This window comes from Parasteatoda tepidariorum, chromosome 1, assembly GCF_982258835.1.
Source record: "Parasteatoda tepidariorum strain Cologne lab strain chromosome 1, Ptep-v5.0, whole genome shotgun sequence".
Taxonomy (NCBI): Eukaryota; Metazoa; Arthropoda; class Arachnida; order Araneae; family Theridiidae; genus Parasteatoda; species Parasteatoda tepidariorum.
This window is the reverse complement of record NC_141755.1, coordinates 28,896,780-28,914,637: the sequence shown is the minus strand read 5'-3', so window position 1 is coordinate 28,914,637 and position 17,858 is coordinate 28,896,780. Positions and strand designations below refer to the sequence as shown.

The 17,858-nt window shown below is 33.7% G+C and overlaps 1 protein-coding gene across 1 annotated transcript in view; it reads left to right on the top strand.

Moving 5' to 3' along the window:
- Positions 1-17,587, top strand: part of LOC107449066 (nose resistant to fluoxetine protein 6) — a 44,709-nt gene extending 27,122 nt beyond the window's left edge. The window contains exons 12-16 of the mRNA XM_043048594.3: positions 1,725-1,850; positions 4,266-4,377; positions 11,072-11,258; positions 14,766-14,908; positions 16,093-17,587. Coding sequence (XP_042904528.3) covers positions 1,725-1,850; positions 4,266-4,377; positions 11,072-11,258; positions 14,766-14,908; positions 16,093-16,365 — 841 coding nt within the window. The 3' untranslated portion in view covers positions 16,366-17,587. The remainder of the gene's footprint in view (positions 1-1,724; positions 1,851-4,265; positions 4,378-11,071; positions 11,259-14,765; positions 14,909-16,092) is intronic.
- The last annotated feature ends 271 nt before the right edge of the window (positions 17,588-17,858 follow it).

Below are 17,858 nucleotides of genomic sequence, written 5' to 3'. Positions count from 1 at the left end.
TATATATTATTTATTAGCATGCTCACAAAATGAGAACTGGGTAAGAATTAAAATTATTGGGAAAAATAAATGCTAAGTTAAAATTTATAAAATTTAAGAAAGTCAATTTTTGTTGATTCATTGCAGAATTTCCACGGAAAGAATGTAGATTTTGCATAGTAAATTGTGCATTTTAAAATTTAAGCAAAATTTTAATTTGACACCATTTAAGGATCATTGCCAATGGAAAGTAAAGTTACAGCTGCAAGTTCAGGGTTATTAAAAATCAAGAGCTATATGAAAGAGCAACGAGTTTTCATTGTTGAGAAATATTTTGCTAATTTTTGCTGAAATTCTCGTTTTGGTGATCAGAACTGGTTGTCCAGATCATGCAATTGGTTGACTTTTGTGACGTTGTTAGATTTTTCTTTCGGTAGGATTGCTTTGGTGTCTAAGTTTAATGCCAACAAGCCCATTATCGACCAATTATTTAAGGATGAAATTGAGAACCATATTTACGAAATTCAGGAGCTTTGGTACAAAACACCGAACTTAAATTTCAACAAAAGTGCGTCTATATGATTGCAATACTCCTTTCTTCATTACTCTATATGCTCTATAGCAGTGATTCTCAACTAACGTGCCGTAGAACTTTTGTGTGCCGCCAAATATTAGAAATGATACAATAAAAATTATAATGCTTTTTTTTATTATGAGTAAAGTTTAAATTAAAGAAAAGTGTATATATATATATATATATATATATATATATATATATATATATATATATATATATATATATATATATATATATATATATATATATATATTATAATTTTTCCCCGCTTTAACCGCGTGAACATCTTTGACGGCGATTGTCTTGTCTCTGACAATCTTAAAATAGGATGGAAGTGTTTAAATTTAAAGTAAGCTATGCAATTAGTAAACAAATTAACAAAGGATAACTAAAAAATTATCTATATATAAAACAAATTGACAAAAGATAACTAACAAAAATTTAGCTCACAATTAATAATTAGCAAAAAAAACTAGTTAACAAGAAGTCACGAAAAATAACAGTTAATGTTAGAAAACAAGCTAACAATTAATAACTGGCAAAAAAATAAATAACTGTTACTAACTAATAAAAAATTGATCGAAAAAATAATTATTCCCTTAATAAATGTGCTTTTGAAGTACATATTATTTTATTTCACATTCGAAATTATTATCACAAACTATTTAACACCGTGTAAAATAGGTAATTAAACAACTTTTAATCTAATTTTTTTCATTGTGTGCCGTCAAATTTCGAAATCATTAAATGTGTGCTGCAACAAAAAAAGGTTGAGAATCACTGCTCTATAGAATAATGAGGGACTCTATATGCTCTTTAATGAATCAATAAAAAATTTGTAATTTTTATTGCGTGAATTTTGGGATTTTCTACAGTTATTTTAAAACAGGTAGTAAACGCAAACATAAGGTTTCTAACGATATTTTTGGAATTTTTAATAAATATCAAAGCTTTCTATTAATAATTATATATTTTTTATTTTTTTGTCTCCGTTTATTTTTTAATGAGTAAAAAAAATTCTTACAAAAAAAAGCATTAGTTTTTGAAATAACTTTTTTATTATCAAATAAACATTTAATGGAATTATGGAGGAAAAAATTTTGTTTAGAATGTGAATTTTATGCAATGTATATCTTACATCATGTATATAATTTCCTAATTTTCCAAGGTGTCCTAAGTTCGGACTTGTCTGCACTGTTGCAATTGGATTAGCCTGTAATATATCTCTGGGAGTAATGACTGCATTGCATCGTTTTCCGCCGACATATGCCATTTATTATTACCACAACAGGGAGTAAGTACACCTGCTTAATGTGTGCAAACATTCCACATATTTCTTAACTTGTTTTGTTTCTAAACGCATAATGAATGCTTCTTTTAATTTGATTTAATATTCTCTCTTATCCAATAGCAGGGTTTATAAAGAATTTTTTTTTGCTGATAAAATTACCATACTATATGGTAATGACATTTTTTATTTTTAAAAGCAAGCATATTTTTGGTAATAAAAATTAAAATATGCTGTGTTTAAACCATTCATTTTGTAATTTCCCCATTCACGTGGTAACGGTTTACCAGAAATTTTGGTTTTAAATTTATAGTTCTTATTGCCACACATTTAGTAAAATATACAAAAATAAAAATTAAATTTAGCCTAATAAATGGATTTTGTGCCATGCTCTAAGGCAGCGAAATTTTACGTCAACACTCTAATCGGTGCGAGACGGGAACAGTATAAAAATCAATCAACCATCGTAGGGATTCAAACCTGTGACTTTCACATGGGAAGGCAAGCACTCTATACCCTGAGTCACCCTAATTGGCTGGTACATGTTGAATGCATTTATAGTATTCATATAACATTTTTAAATATTTAGAATAAACTATATTCGGTGAGCGCAGCTAGCTGGAGTTGATATCCCTTAGTCATTTTAGTATTTCAGAAATGTGTATGATTATTTTTTATCTTAATATCTTGGATTTTAGGTTAAATTTTTAATTTGTATTTTCTTGATATTTGTTTGTATTTAAGAGACATTCAATGATATTGTATTATCAGACAACACAGTACCCTTAAAAAAAAGGTAAAAAATAAAGGGGTCGCCTGATGAGATTAAGAGATAGCGCTTGATAATTTCTAGAGCTTCTTTGAATTTTTTTTCAAAACTTTAAAACTATAAAATGATGCGATTTGTAGTTTTGAGTAAGCAGTTTGAAATGACACGTTTCACAGTTTTTATATTTTTTTAAAATATAATTTTACTAGTGAGCTGCGCCTCCTGCTCGCTAACGCTCGCCAACCCCCGAAAATTGCTACGCAATCTTATATGGTTCGCTTCGCTCGCTACTAACTTAGGTACATTGCAAATGCACAAAATTCTAAGAATTCAAAAATCATTAAGAATCATTCAAATCCATATAAAAACTTTTTTTTAAAAAAAAAATTACATCTTTTTAGTAAATACTATGTCATTAAAATAAATTTGAATTCAAATAAATGACATGTAATTCGTTAAACCTATTAGAAATGTGCTACAGTATAATTCGTGATACAAATCAAAAATCGACAAATAAATTCATAATATATAAATTCGTGAAAAAAAGGGCTTTCGACAAAATACTAAAATAGAGATCTATCGACAAAGACTACTCACTTCTGCCTAGCTTAATAGTATGAGATTGCCGCAGCTGATGCTCTCTGGTTACTTCAGTTTCCGTTTTTAAAAGCGCTATATGTTGAGCTACCTCAGCTAGATTTGGCATGTGACATTTTTAGCGGCAATCATTGGTCGATTCGCCGTGAAAGAGAAATAGTAACGTAAACAAAGCAAAGCAAACGTTGCCACCGGCGGAAAAGAAATACCGCCAAAATTTGGGAGCCACGCAAGAGAAATATATATATTAGATTACCGTTGAAACTGATGATAACTGATTTGGGTGACGCTAAGAAATTCTTTTAACGCTAATTGCACAAAAAAAGATAATTGCTAAAAATATAAAGACAGGCAACTTTATACTATTTAGCTACTTTCAAAAAATATGGATTGCAGAATTCTATTGGCATAATTTTTGTAGAAAAAATTAATAGAAAATCTAAAAGACCGTACTCGTTATATCGTAAATTGTTATTGGGCGTCAATCTTGTTGTTGTTGTTGCGTATGCCTGTTAAGGCAGAGGGGTGCAATTGTTCTTGTTTTCCAGTGGCGCCATCTATGGCCAAGAATTTGACTTCTGCCACACCCATACGTCACTTCCGTTTATAAGGCGGACCCATTCATACATCCATTCATTCATCCACAGATCGTTTGCATGTATCTACAGATACCGACAAATAGAGTAAATATCTATAATCAGTTTATTTGTAAAAAATAAATAAAGAGGATTGAAATTATATTTGGAATATTACTTTCCCGTCTCCACCCCTTCGACAGTAGAGTTCGGTCGGGGGAGGAAGAGCCCCTTGATCGACAAAGTTTGTTATGTTTTTATAGAACATTTATATTTATCTTAATAATAAAAAAATATTATGTTGATAATAATTAGGCTATAAGTAACATCCTAAAATAATGAAAACGTGGAAATTTTATTATATTAACAAGAAATATAAATAAAAAATCGGATAAACCTCTCGTGTTTTCCTTTATATATATTCAGTAAGTTTCTTTTCGTAAATTTTTTGATAATTCCTATATGAATTGGTTTTTATAGGCATTTTGAAATACCTATTTACACAGCTCCTTTAAGCCATGCAAGTTCATTTGGAATCGGTATGCTTTTAGGATATTTTATGGCCAAGAATCAGAAGCTGAAGTGGTCACGAGTAAGTAGAGATATTGGTATTTTGGTATTTTTGAAAATCATATTAAGGAGTTTGAATTTTAAAAACAATTGGCTGCCTATAGCTCAAAATTATTTAATAAAATTAAATTAATATTTTTTTTGTGGATGATGGAAAAAAAATTAACATGATTAAGCAAAACTTTAAAAAGTAAATAAGACCTAGATTAGAAATATGAAGGCTTGCTTTCTTTAAATTACCAGCAGTTTTAAACATAAAATATGGTTTGAAAAATCAATTGACGAAAAGCAAAAAGTAATCGAAACATGCGACTTTCTTCTTTTCCTTCAAGGGATATTTTTTTTCGTACGAACTTTCAAAAGGAGTTAGGAAGTTCATCAACAGATGGGTCATCCAGGAAACTATAAAACAATGTTTTCCATTAGACCACTCTTTGCAGCAATAGCATGGTGCAGCTCTGCAGATTGGGGACAAAATTGACCGACATTTGTGAATTACCTAAAACCACGTGTTTAGTTTGTTTACAGTCAGGTTCTTGATACGTATTTTTATAAAACAAGGTAATATAAAAGTGACTGTAACAGAAATAAAAAACTATCTAGGTTATGTACTAAAATGTAAATCTGTGCTACCACCAGACTGCACACTACCTTGTTGACAACTTGGTTTAGGCCTCGTGAGATCTACTCAACACTCGAACTCTTCCAGCAGCTCTGACCAACTGAAATCATGACTCATCTGACCAAGCTACAGTTTTCTTGTCGTCTAGGGTTCAATCAATATACTTACGAACCCAGCAAAAGCTCTGAATGTGATGTCGTGCCGTTAGTAAACGCTCTCAAGTCATTCTTTTGCTTCGCTGCCATACCCCATTGCAGCTGAATTTCGCCAACTGCTCCAACGGACAAGCTCATTTCACGTCCCGCATTGATACTTGCAAGTACTTCTAGACGTCTAGAGAAATCGAATTTTGAAAAGAGCCGTATATTTAAATTTTTACTTCACAGAAACCATCCGTCATATTGCACTCAAAGTTTTTATTTTGCCTCATAAAATTGCACTTTTTAAAATGATGTAAAAATTTGTATCCGTAGCAGTTCAAAATTTTTTCATGATATTCATTAATTGTTAAAAATTATTTTTTGTATGGAATTATCGTTGAATAGATGACATTTATAAGTGTGCTCAAAAATTTTCCGATTCGTTAAAGAAATGTTTTCAAGATATAGCGAAGTCCAAATTTTCGACCGCCCTCTTGACCAAACTATTGGACTATATCTCCCAGATTGCGGCTACCCCCTATGTTTTTAAAATAAGGAATCCAAATTCATCGAGGAAAGGTATGTTTATTCAGAAAAAGTAAGTTTTTTTTCGTCTGATTTCGTAACTTAAATTATCGGTTGTTTTAATTAATTAGCATATTTGAGGTCATCCATTTAATTCATTAAAATTTAGTCTCAGCACGTGAAAATCTGATCATTAGGATCAAAAGACTTTTCTTTTTGCACACTGTACAATGTGTAGTATTTTGTAACATCTTTGGTTCAAATTAACTAGCAGATTTAAGGTTAGACTCATGAATATTTTAGATTACATCTAGTGAGCGAAAATCCAATCATTAGATCAATATTTATGCAGGGTGATCCGTTTTTATTATTTTTATTTATTCATTTATTTATTTATTTTTTGCACACTGTGCATTCTGGATACAGCTAAAAAAATTATATTAATAGTATAAAAAATTTTCCTTATTCCTAAGTTGTTGAATCTTTGGCTGGATCTTTGGATCAACCTTCCTGACCTTTCCAGAACCTTTGGTTTCCGAATCTTTGGAATCTTTAGGATGATTTCTGTCTACGATTCTAAAAGTCGTTGAAAAGTTTTAATTATTCCACACCGAAGAGATGCGTAAAAAATGATTTTTTCTCATTGGTTTAGAATTTGCATTAATACAAATTAAACAGAAAGCTAGCTGACACTGATCGGCAATGTTAAACTTTTTGTCTGTTAAATGAAACTGAATAGCTCTTTATAATGGAACACCTCGCTCATATACACCGAAGAGCCATTACATTATGACCACCTTGCTAATAACATGTAGGACCACCTTTAGCCCTCAAAACTGCTAGCACCCGCCGTGGCATTGATTCCACAAGGTGCTGATAGGTAGTCTGAGGTATCTGGTACCAAGCGCTCACCAACTGGTCCTGCAATTCCCTCACATTGCGAGGGAGTAGCGTGGCAGCACGAATTTGGTTTTCCAAGTGGGACCACAAATGCTCTATTGGATTAAGGTCAGGTGTATTTGGGGGCCAAGACATGACTTGAAAGTCACTGGAATGTTCTTCGACGATTCGAACCTTATGACATGGTGCATTATCCTGTTGGTAAACACCATCCCCCGCAGGAAAAACTGTTGCCTTGAATGGGTGAACCTGGTCTGCAACTATGTTCAAGTAGCTTACAGACGTCCGGGATTGTTCTATGAGGATTATGGGTCCTAATGTGCCCCATGAAAACATTGTTCCTGGGCGAGAAACCATGAAAACCTGGGCGAGCCCATTTTTATAGATGAAGGGTGGTCATAATGTAATGGCTCTTCAGTGTATATTGTAATACAAAATTAAAACAGTTCTGAAAATAGTAATTTTAATAATCAAATAATCATTTTAATAATTCTAATAATCAAAGAAAAATGTCGATTTTACCAATTTTTTAAACAGTATTGTGGTTGAGAAATATTCAAAGCTCAGCCCTGTCCCGCCTCCTAGCGGGGGCATCCGGGGTGAAAACTTATTGATCAACAAAAGGATACAAATCAATTTCCAGTTTGAAAACAAAAGAAGATGAGAATTTACAATGATAAACATGAATAATAAAACAAAATAAATGAATAATAAATAAATATAATAATATTTAACGCTTATCCTAAATTTCAGTTGACATCCTATAATTTTAGTTGACAATGACTTGTATGCCTTAGATTTGAATAGGGACGAATTTGATATAGCATTACATGATTTCTTAAGTATCTTTGAATATTACAAACAACAACAATCTGAAAAAGAATACAGTATATAACATTGGATCCAAGAGGGTAAACAGGTAAGTGAAAGATTGTAAACATTAAAAACATTGGATCAAAAGGTAAATTAGACAAGCAAAAGCAATTTAAACGTAATAAAACATTGAAAACATAGAAATTGAACCAACAGGCTTCCAGAATATAAAATATAAAATATCATTGAACCAAAAGGGTTCCAAAGTTAAAAACAAATAAATAGCAATGAAGTGAAATGAGTAGAATTAAAAGAAAGCATTAAGAGCATTTAGCTGTTTGTGGCAGGGCAGGTGGTCGCTATGCAACCCCGAGAGATGTTAATTAGGTGCAAAGATCTAAATTTGATTCATATGAAGAGGGTCCATGAGATCGTCTGGTGTCATTATATCTACCAGGGTACGTTTAATAATCTCAGTGATAGCATATTTTTGTGCTTTAGATCGGAACCAAAGAGTCAAGTCGTTCATATTACGAAAGAGATTTCCTCGGAGTGTCCAGAATTTGTCACATTCGGCGATTAGGTGTTTAAGAGATTGATATTTTCCACAGTATTTACAGCTGGCTGTAGCATGGAATAGCCTAGCTTGATGCTCGCCGAAAACTCCGTGGCCCGTGAGAAATTGATTAAGAAAGAAATCGCTGGAGAGTCTATTCTCCTTGACCATTGGGTAGAAGATATAGGTATGTCTCCCATTTGTTGTGGTTGACCACCTGTCCTGCCAAATTGCGTTGCTTACCTACCTCAGTCTGTAATTGATTTGTGGTTTTGAAAGAGGATAATAGTGATCAACCCCGCCAAGAAGAGTGCCTTGTTTGGCAAGTGCATCAGCTTCCTCGTTGCCAATGTCCCCAGAATGTGCCTTTACCCAGTTGAGACAGCATGTTTTATATTTGACCATGTTCTTAATTTCTTCCACAAGTGGGTCATTCGGATTTGGGTTTTCTAGCGACTGCAGCGAGGATTTAGAATCAGAGAATAAATTAAATGCATTAATATTTTCAGCGTTTGCCCATGTGATTGCAAGTTTGATGGCAGTGAGTTCGGCGGGGTATACACTTGCATCGTTATTAAGTCTAGCACAGTGTTGATAAATGGTGTTGTTATTAAGCTTCACCAAGAAACCACAGCCCACTCTATCCTCGGTCAACCCTGTATCCGAATTTGTTATTTGTCTTCTACTGCCGTCTGTATAGATTTCATAACCCACACCCCTCGATGAGCTGTAGCCCCTTTCTATCATCTTGAGATCCAAGGGATTATGGTGTACTGGGGTATCTATAGGTAAGGCATCTAGTTCTCTGATTTGGAAGTCGCTATCGAAAATGATTTGCTTATCTCGCGTCCACCGATGTTTCTTTATAGTACAAGTCTGACTAATTTTTAGTTCGAGGGGGGGGGAATACCAGCAACAATTTGGAGAGCCTCAGTGCTGGTGGTGGAGTAGCATTTGGTGATATTTAGAAGGGGGATGCGCTGCATGAAGTTCAACTTCTTATTAATTTTCACGTTATTTTTATACCATACAGAGGCTCCGTAAGTGATTTTTTTCTCAATAGCTCGGAGATAAATTTGTTTAAGAATGTTTGGGGACAAGCCCCAGGTGGCTCTACTGAACTGTTTCATTTTGTTGTAAAAGATGTCGACATCGGACTTTAACTGCTCGAGATGTGGCATCCAGCTCAACCGAGGGTCAAAAATCACGCCAAGATATTTAAGTGTTTTTACTGGTTTAATATTGGCAGTAGTTGTGCCAGCCATTTTGATACGCGGTTGCCTTCTAACACATTTGGCGTCTTTAAGAAATGTGATCAATTTTGTCTTTTCAGGTGCGAAAACAAGGCTGTGTTCCCTGGCCCAGTCCGTAAGAGACTGTATAATATCTGTGCCTATTTTGTCGATTCTATAGAGTATTGAATGCTTCATCAGTAAAAAGACGTCATCGGCGAAGGCAAGCAAACTGCAATCATAATAGTTAAAATTGACGATCAATGAATTAATGAGTATGAGCCATAAAATGGGTCCCAGGGACGAGCCCTGGGGTACCCCTACATTGGTTGGTGATTCTATAAGAACATCATTTCGATTAAAATAAACATATCTATTGTTTAAAAAATCAAAAACCACCGCCAGCACCGAGTCGCCCAAACCCAAACTATTTAATTCCTGCTTAAGCAGCCTCCAACTGGCTGAGCCGAAAGCATTTTTAATGTCCATGGCGACGCCCACTGTATGTTTACCTTCGTGTTTAGCAGCTGTGACATAGTCCACAACAAATTTAAGCGCGTCATCCGCTCCCCTGCCTCTCCTGAAGCCAAATTGATTTTCATGTAAGATATTATTGCTTTCTAAGAAATAGATTAATCTCTCAGCAATCAACTTATCCAAAATTTTACCCCAGGTAGAGAGCAGAGAGATTGGACGATAGCTCTGCGGTAATTGAGGATTTTTGCCATGCTTGGGAATCAGGCAGACAGAGGCTTTTTTCCAAGGATCTGGAAAGGAACCCAATTGAAGACATTTGTTCAATACCGATCTGAACCAGTGTTTATTACAGTAATACATGTCCCTGTACACCTCGGCTGGAATTCCGTCTGGGCCCGGAGCTTTATTCGGTTTTATGTTTTTGATGACATGCTCGATTTCCGCGAGAGTAAAGTGTGGGTCATGGTTGCCAATGAATTGAATTCGGGTATCGTCTTCCCGTACCATGGGAAAATGATGATTTAAAATATTGGTAATGGATTCCCTATAGTCTTTTGTGCTTGTGCCGTCTTCCTTAGTCGTAAGGGTGTTATTTTTGTTCCTAATGTTAATGCCCTTTGAAATCTTATATGGTTTACCGAAAGCCGTGTTTAATGTGAAGCTATCGACATATTGTTTGATACTGTTGTTTTTCTGGCTCCTGCAATATGTCGATAGCTTCACATTAAACACGGCTTTCGGTAAGTTGAGAAATATCCCTTTCTAGTGTCGAACAATAATCTTCAAACTTATCTGGATTCCATTTTCTATGATAACGATTTTCTAACTTTGAAATATCTTGGTGAACTAAGAACTTAACTACAAATTTAACCATAATGTTTTAATGTTTTATAAAAAGTAACCAATATCATTCCTTTTTTATCCATTGCATAATATAGGGACAAAGGAATTGATTTACGAGATAGAGAAAAATATATTAATAAAAATATATTTTTTCCCACGTATCTTTCCAACTTCTTTCTGAGAAGTATTACCATGGGAAAAAAAAGCAAGATTGGTCAAAATCATGAAAACGGAATAGGGGGAAAGTGTGAAAGTTCACGTAACCTTAATGTGATTGATTAAATTCTTACTGCATCTTATTACTATACAGAAATTAAGTTACAACTTAGTAAATTATATTTCCAAAGTGCATCCACATGAAATTTACGTGGAGTTTAGAAAACTTGCGTCACATCTTTATTCATATTACACAAAAGTAGAGATGTTTATGTTGACGTCACTTAACTTAATCTTCCTACTGAACGATCACCAATGATCAATCAGTTACTAGTAGCAACCAGTAGGAATGTGTTTCGATTGGACAAGGAATGAGAATCGTCCAATAGAAACGATGTGGCCAACTGGTTGCCATTTACAACTGAAAAGTCTCTATGCATTATATTTTACAGATTCACGTCGTTCTTGGGTGGATAGTGTCTATCTTTTTGACAGTGGGTATCCAACTTATTATGTTTGTTGGTCGAGATGGAAGAGATGCTGATCCAGTTCTTGCAGCCGTTTATGCAGCTACACACAGAACAGCGTTTTCATTGGGATTATCCTGGATCATATTGGCCTGTACGCATGGTTATGGAGGTGAGAATTAATTTGTATTTAAGTTTCAAATATTTTACTTTAATTATTTTTAAACACGCCGTGAAGATTTTTCATTTATAAAACGCATTTTTACTGCATTATTCTGATTATTATTAGACATACTTGTGTTGCTATGTTTGTATTATTTTTAATCTTATGTTCAAATCATTTAATTATTTGTTGTATATTTAAAAAGCCGAAATCACTTCAATTAAATTTTGATTTTTAGTAATGGATTTTTTTCATTCTATCAAAGAAAAGACACCACAATATAATAAAATTTTACTTAAAATGAAATGAAGATATATATAGATTTTGAGGCACTGAATTCGATTGCGCTACTTATTTTCAAGGCATCTAAATTTATTCATTTATTTTTCATTATTGCTTAAAAATTCCAAAAAACGAATAGTTATAATAACCGTTATGTAACAAAAAAGATGGCGTAACACAAAAGCATTTGAATCGTTCCTTGAAGAGATCACTGGTTCCAGCCTTAAGGTACGTGGAGGAAAAAAACGTGAATGTGAGCTTTGCTCTTGAAAAAGTAAGAATTCGATACATAATAAAACTACACTGGTTATCATAAATTAAGGAAAAATCACAAAAATAGCGATAACTCTTTCAAAAGTAAGCCAAACCGTGCAAAATTTGCATATGTTGTCCACTAAGAGTAGCTGAGTAAAATTGCAATATGCAAATTAGTGGCGCTGCACTCGGCTTACGTCATCTGCCTGGAGCATAAAAGTCCAAGTTTGAGAGAAAGCACACAAATTTTACTGTGATTGCGACATTGAAAATCTGAGATAGCCAATTCGTAATAATGACCTCTAGGCATCATTTGCCTGAAGAACTACGATGGAGAGCCATCGGGAGACTAGAGGCAGGGCAGAGTCAATCAGAAGTGGCCAGATGGCTAAATGTGAGTCCATCTGTGGTTCATAGACTTTGGAGGCAATTTCAAACCACAGATTCGGCATCTAGGAGGTTCAGTCAAGGACGGCCAACTGTTACGACCAGTGCCGATGACCGATATTTGACATTAAGTGCACGCAGGAATAGAACCGCTACTCCGACACATCTTAGATCCTCTCTTGCTGCAGCCACCGGAAGGTTGGTGTCAACGTCAACTGTGCGCAGAAGGCTCCACGAAGGTGGTCTGTATGCGAGACGACCAGCCATTTGCGTGCCGCTCACATCACGCCATAGGAGAGACCGTTTGCAGTGGGCCCGACAACATGTCCACTGGACGTCAGATCAATGGAGGCCTGTTCTCTTTACGGATGAGTCCAGGTTTAGTCTAGAAAGTGACAGTAGACGTTATTTGATATGGAGAGAACCTGGGACCCGTTATCATCCATCAAACATCCGTGAAAGAGATGCATACGGAAGAGGCAGTGTCTGTGTTTGGGGAGGCATATCCTTAGGAGGGCGCACATACCTCCATGTCTTTCCAAGGGGAACCGTGAATGCTCAGGTTTATCGAGACAACATCCTTGATGCTTATGTGCGCCCATATGCCGGGGCAATTGGTGATTGCTTCCTGTTACAGGACGATAATGCAAGACCACACAGAGCTCGCATTGTTGATGATTATCTTCAACAGGAAACAATTACTCGCATGGAGTGGCCAGCTCGATCCCCGGACTTGAATCCTATCGAGCACGTTTGGGATGCTCTAGGGAGGCGTGTATCTGCCATCAATCCGCCCCCTCAGACCCTTGCCACGCTTGCAACTGCTTTACAAGAGCAATGGCTCTCACTTCCTATTGAACTGATAGACCGCATAATTGAAAGCATCACACATCGCTGTTTGTGCTGTATTGCTTCTAGAGGCAATCATATTCCATATTAAAGGTACTTTTTCTATTGCAAACCGATACTTCCAATTTGTTTATTTTATACATGTGCTAATTTCTATACTACTATTAATGTCTGATAATTTCTTTTTATGTTGTTTAATACCTTACTATGTGTTGTATATTGTGGGTAAGTTTCATAAAATTCCATGTGTAATTTCTTGAGTTATCGCGATTTTTGTGAATTTTCCTTAATTTATGATAACCAGTGTAGTTGAAGTGCGCTGTTCGGCTATGAACATTTTATTTTATTTTAAAAAATAATTTATTACCGTAGTTGATCAGTAGACCCAATTTTGTGTTTACGGCTACTAATGTTCAACTCCGTAACCTTGTAATTTTGTATCCAATCCAGAAGACAAGGGAACTCCTGCATCAAGTATTGGGAGAAATTTGCTCTCGTGGAGAACTTTTTGATGGAACTAACACGTATTTGCGTTACATGAAGAGAAAAACCACGAAAACCTCCCACGCCGTTTAGCCTGATGGCAAGGGGACCCTAATCCTTGATCCCTCTACCACGGAGGATATTTTTCGTCAGCACTGTGGTTGGTGGAAACAGGGAGCGGATTTCGTATCGACCAGCCATTTCTGGGATTCTAACCCGGTTCACCTCATTGGAACGCCCATAAAGATTTATATTTATAATCGTCGTTGAACAGCTGACCCAATTTTAGGTTTACGACCACTAATGTTCAACTCTGTAGCCTTGTAATTTTGACCCCCATCCGGAAGACAAGGGTACTCCTGGATCACGTATTGAGAGAAAATTTGCCCTCGTAGAGGACTTTTTGGTGAAAGTAACACGCCTCTGCTTTACATGGAGATAAAAACCACGAAAATTTCTCACGCTTAATTTGACGGCAAGGGGATTCTAACATATGATTCGTCTACCACTGAGGATATTTCACGTCAGCAGTGTGGTCAGTGCAAGCCAGATGCGGAATTTGAATCACCAAGTCATCGATGGGATTCGAACCTGGTTCATCTCATTGGAAGGAGACTCCTATCCCCTGAACCATCGAGGCTTATCTATAAGGATTGAGGTAATCGTTTACATTGAAATGAAAAGAATCACAAGACTGCTCCATCATGTGCTGTTCATTGCTTCGGGACCGTTTACACTGCATGCGATTTATGCACCTCGATCAGAGGTGCGTTAATCGCATGCCGTGAGAATGGCCCTCTAAACTCTATTAACGGTCACCATTTGCCTTTAAAAGCCGCAACTGTATGTTCTGTTCTAGATGCATCCATGTTTTGTACTATTTCACATACTTTCATGTGAACTGGCTTATTAGTTATTCGCAATAAGTTATGGATTCACTTGCATTACTTACCATTATAACTATGAATGGTGACGGTGCCACCGCTACTACATTTTTAACTCTAAAGCATGCATCCACTTTTTATTTAGGCAACCCTTTTAATTTCTTACGTATTATTTTCCTAAGTATCATTAAACTAATTTGTTCCAAAATTTTGTCAGTCAGAATCATGTAATTTGACATGACTTAAAAGCTTTATTGTTTGTATAATTACAATTAAAGAAAAATCTGAAATAACTCTTTTTAACAATTCTTTCAGTAAAACTCCATCTATAAAAATTTCTTATAATGTGACTAATTTTTAATACGTTTTATTGCAGGTTGGTTTGGCAACCTTATTTGCTGGAAAGGATTTGGACCGCTGAGTAAATTAGGATATTTTGGGTATTTAATCCATTACATAGTAATTGCCTACCATGTCAGTGTCGCAAGATCAACTTTAATCTTCAGTCATTATGAAATAGTAAGTTGATAAGAATTTTTCCAGGGCTTTCTAAGTGGATCTAGGGGATGAAATTCGTCTTAATGCTTTTTTTTCAAAGGCTCATGAAATTATTCTTTTTTGCAGATAATATACTTTTTTAATAACTACTGCATGTTATCAACAGTTACTCATAACTTCTAGGACAAGTTTAGCTTATCTTTAGCCAGCGCCTTCTATGTATACTGCACTATCTGTGTTCATAAAAAATTTTAAGAAATGAAAATAAAGCATTGATTTTGATAATTTTTTGCTAGGTGGAAAAAATGTCCCTAAATTCGTAAAAAAGTATAATAACTTTTAAACTGTTGAAGTATTTTGCCAGTTCTAAAGCCCAAATAATTCTTTACAGAAAGATGGCATACATAGTTTAAAATTATATCTTTACTACAAGTGTTTAATTCTGTTTTGCGAAAAAGCTCATGTTAATAAGATTTCCAATGCAGTTTTACACATGAGCTTAAATAAGTGCGCCATTTAATATCATTACACTTGTAGTGTTTACAATGTAATACATTCCTTCAATTTAACTTTAGCGTAATTTATTTAATTTTAGCTGAAAAGGAATTTGGGCAATATTCTATGATACTGTAAGTAAATGGTGATATTTTGCACAAATATAGCCAAATAAGGGTTAACACTTAAAGCCTTTCAAGACTTGCCAGACATCTGTAAAGTCTTGAAAGCCCATTTTTGATGGGCTTGAAACATATCGATCTTCATTTCAATTTTGTATATTTTTGAAGCTTATGTTTTCTATCAGGTAATAGCTGTATATTATGATGTTAGTAATTCAAAAGTTAAAAAAAAACTTTATGTTGGACATGATTCTTGAAAATTTGCATTATTTAGTTTAATTTATAGCATTTAAATTATTTTTTGAATTTTTAAAACTTTCATTTTGAAATAAATAAATTGTAAAGAATAATTAGTTATATGATAGGGATTCGAAATAAAACTTTTCTATCATCTGGTTAGTGTAAACCGCGAATTATGGCGTTATTTAATAAAAAGTTAATTAAAACATTATTCATTCAATATATGATTTAAACACTTATTTTTATAGATAGAATTTAATTTTTATGGATAAAATTTAATTTTTCTTGTTTGTTTTATAAAACGATATTTTTCATAAAGGAATTAATTTTATTTGTTTATTTTTGCAGTGGATGAGAATATTTAGTTACACATCTCTGACATTCTTGGCAGCTTATATCCTGTACATAACTTTCGAGTTGCCTCTTACATTCATAGAATCCTTATTCCTTTCTTCGCACAATCCTAACCCACAAGTGAAGAACAACAATACTGTAAGCACCATTAAAAACGAAGACTTTATCGTTGTTCAATATAATGGAACAACTTTAAATGGTTCGAAAAACCATTCTAATGGATTGAATCATCTTGGAACTATAAATGAAGAACATTCTAAACTGTAGTTTAGGAGGAATACTGCAGTAGTTATGCTGAATGTTAGCCAAATGTTGAAAATGTATCGACAAAAGTGTACTATAACTTATTTAACTTATCATAATCACCAGTGATGAAAATGCAGAAAGCAGGATTAAGAATGACGACTTTATCGTTGTTCCATATAATGGAGCAAAAACTTTAAATGGTTCGAAAAACCATTCTACTGCATTGAATTATCTTGGACTATAAGTGAAGAACATTCTAAACCTCTTCTGTTTAGGAAGAATACTGCAGTAGTTATATTGATCAAATGAAGCTGAAAAGGTATCTACAAAAGGAATACTATAACATATCACCTAATCATAATCCCCCATTGAAGTAAATGCAGAGAGCAGGATTAAGAATGAAGACTTTAAGACTTTATCGTTTTTCAATATAAAGGAACAAAGAAAAACTTTTTCAATAAATGGTTCAAATGGAATGGTCTGAAAAACTATTCCAATAAAAATTGTTTAAATTATCTTGGAGCCATAAGTGAATAATATTTAAAACTGTAGTTTGAAGAGAATACTGTAGTAGTTAAATATTAGTCAAATTTAAGATTTAATTTGTCTGAAATATTAATCAAATCGAGTTCAAAATATATCTTTCGATGAGTAGTACTTATAAACTTACTGAAATCTGTATAGGTTTAAGGGAAAAGTTATAAATTGCAGAATAAATACAATGTAATACAAATTCATTTAATTAAAAAAAATGTAGTTCGAAATTAATTTCAAATTCTTTTTTAAAAAAATAAGAAGAACTCTTTAAAAAACTGAGAAATTATTATTATTAAATTTTTTTAAGAAATGAGAATATTATTAGAATAAATTTCATATTATTAAATAACGCATGCAAAAAATCATTATATGATGCTGCATTGAGTAAAGAAATATAGTCAAAACTACCAGAATATGGTAAAATTTTCCACGTTTCTGACTTTATGGGAACATCAAACATCTCGGAAATTTTTACCGAAGCGCTATTTTAATGATTTTGGTAATCATAACACTAAATTATGGTTTTAAAATATATATGAAAAAATTTGGTAATGTGGTAAAATTCAGTAATTCTATCATGGCACATTAGAGCATGACAAAGAAACCATTTATTCGATTAAATTTACTTTTTAGCTTTGTATTTTTTACTGAATGTGTGGCTTGGTTTTGTATTTTTTACTAAATAAAAGAACTGTAATTTTCAAAACCAGAATTCCTTGTAGACCATTAACATGTGAACGGAAATGGAAAAATTGCCAAATTTTTAATTTAATTTATAGAACTAATTTACAGAATTATGTTATTTTTTCTCTTACCAGAAATATTATTGCTATACACAACGGTAATTTTACCAAAAGTGTTTCCTTCGCGTTCGATTGCAAAAGAGAAGCAACTCACAAATTTGCAACTATCATTTTTACCCATATATTTATGATTGGAATAACTAATAACTCAACTTTTTAAAGTTTATTTTTTCT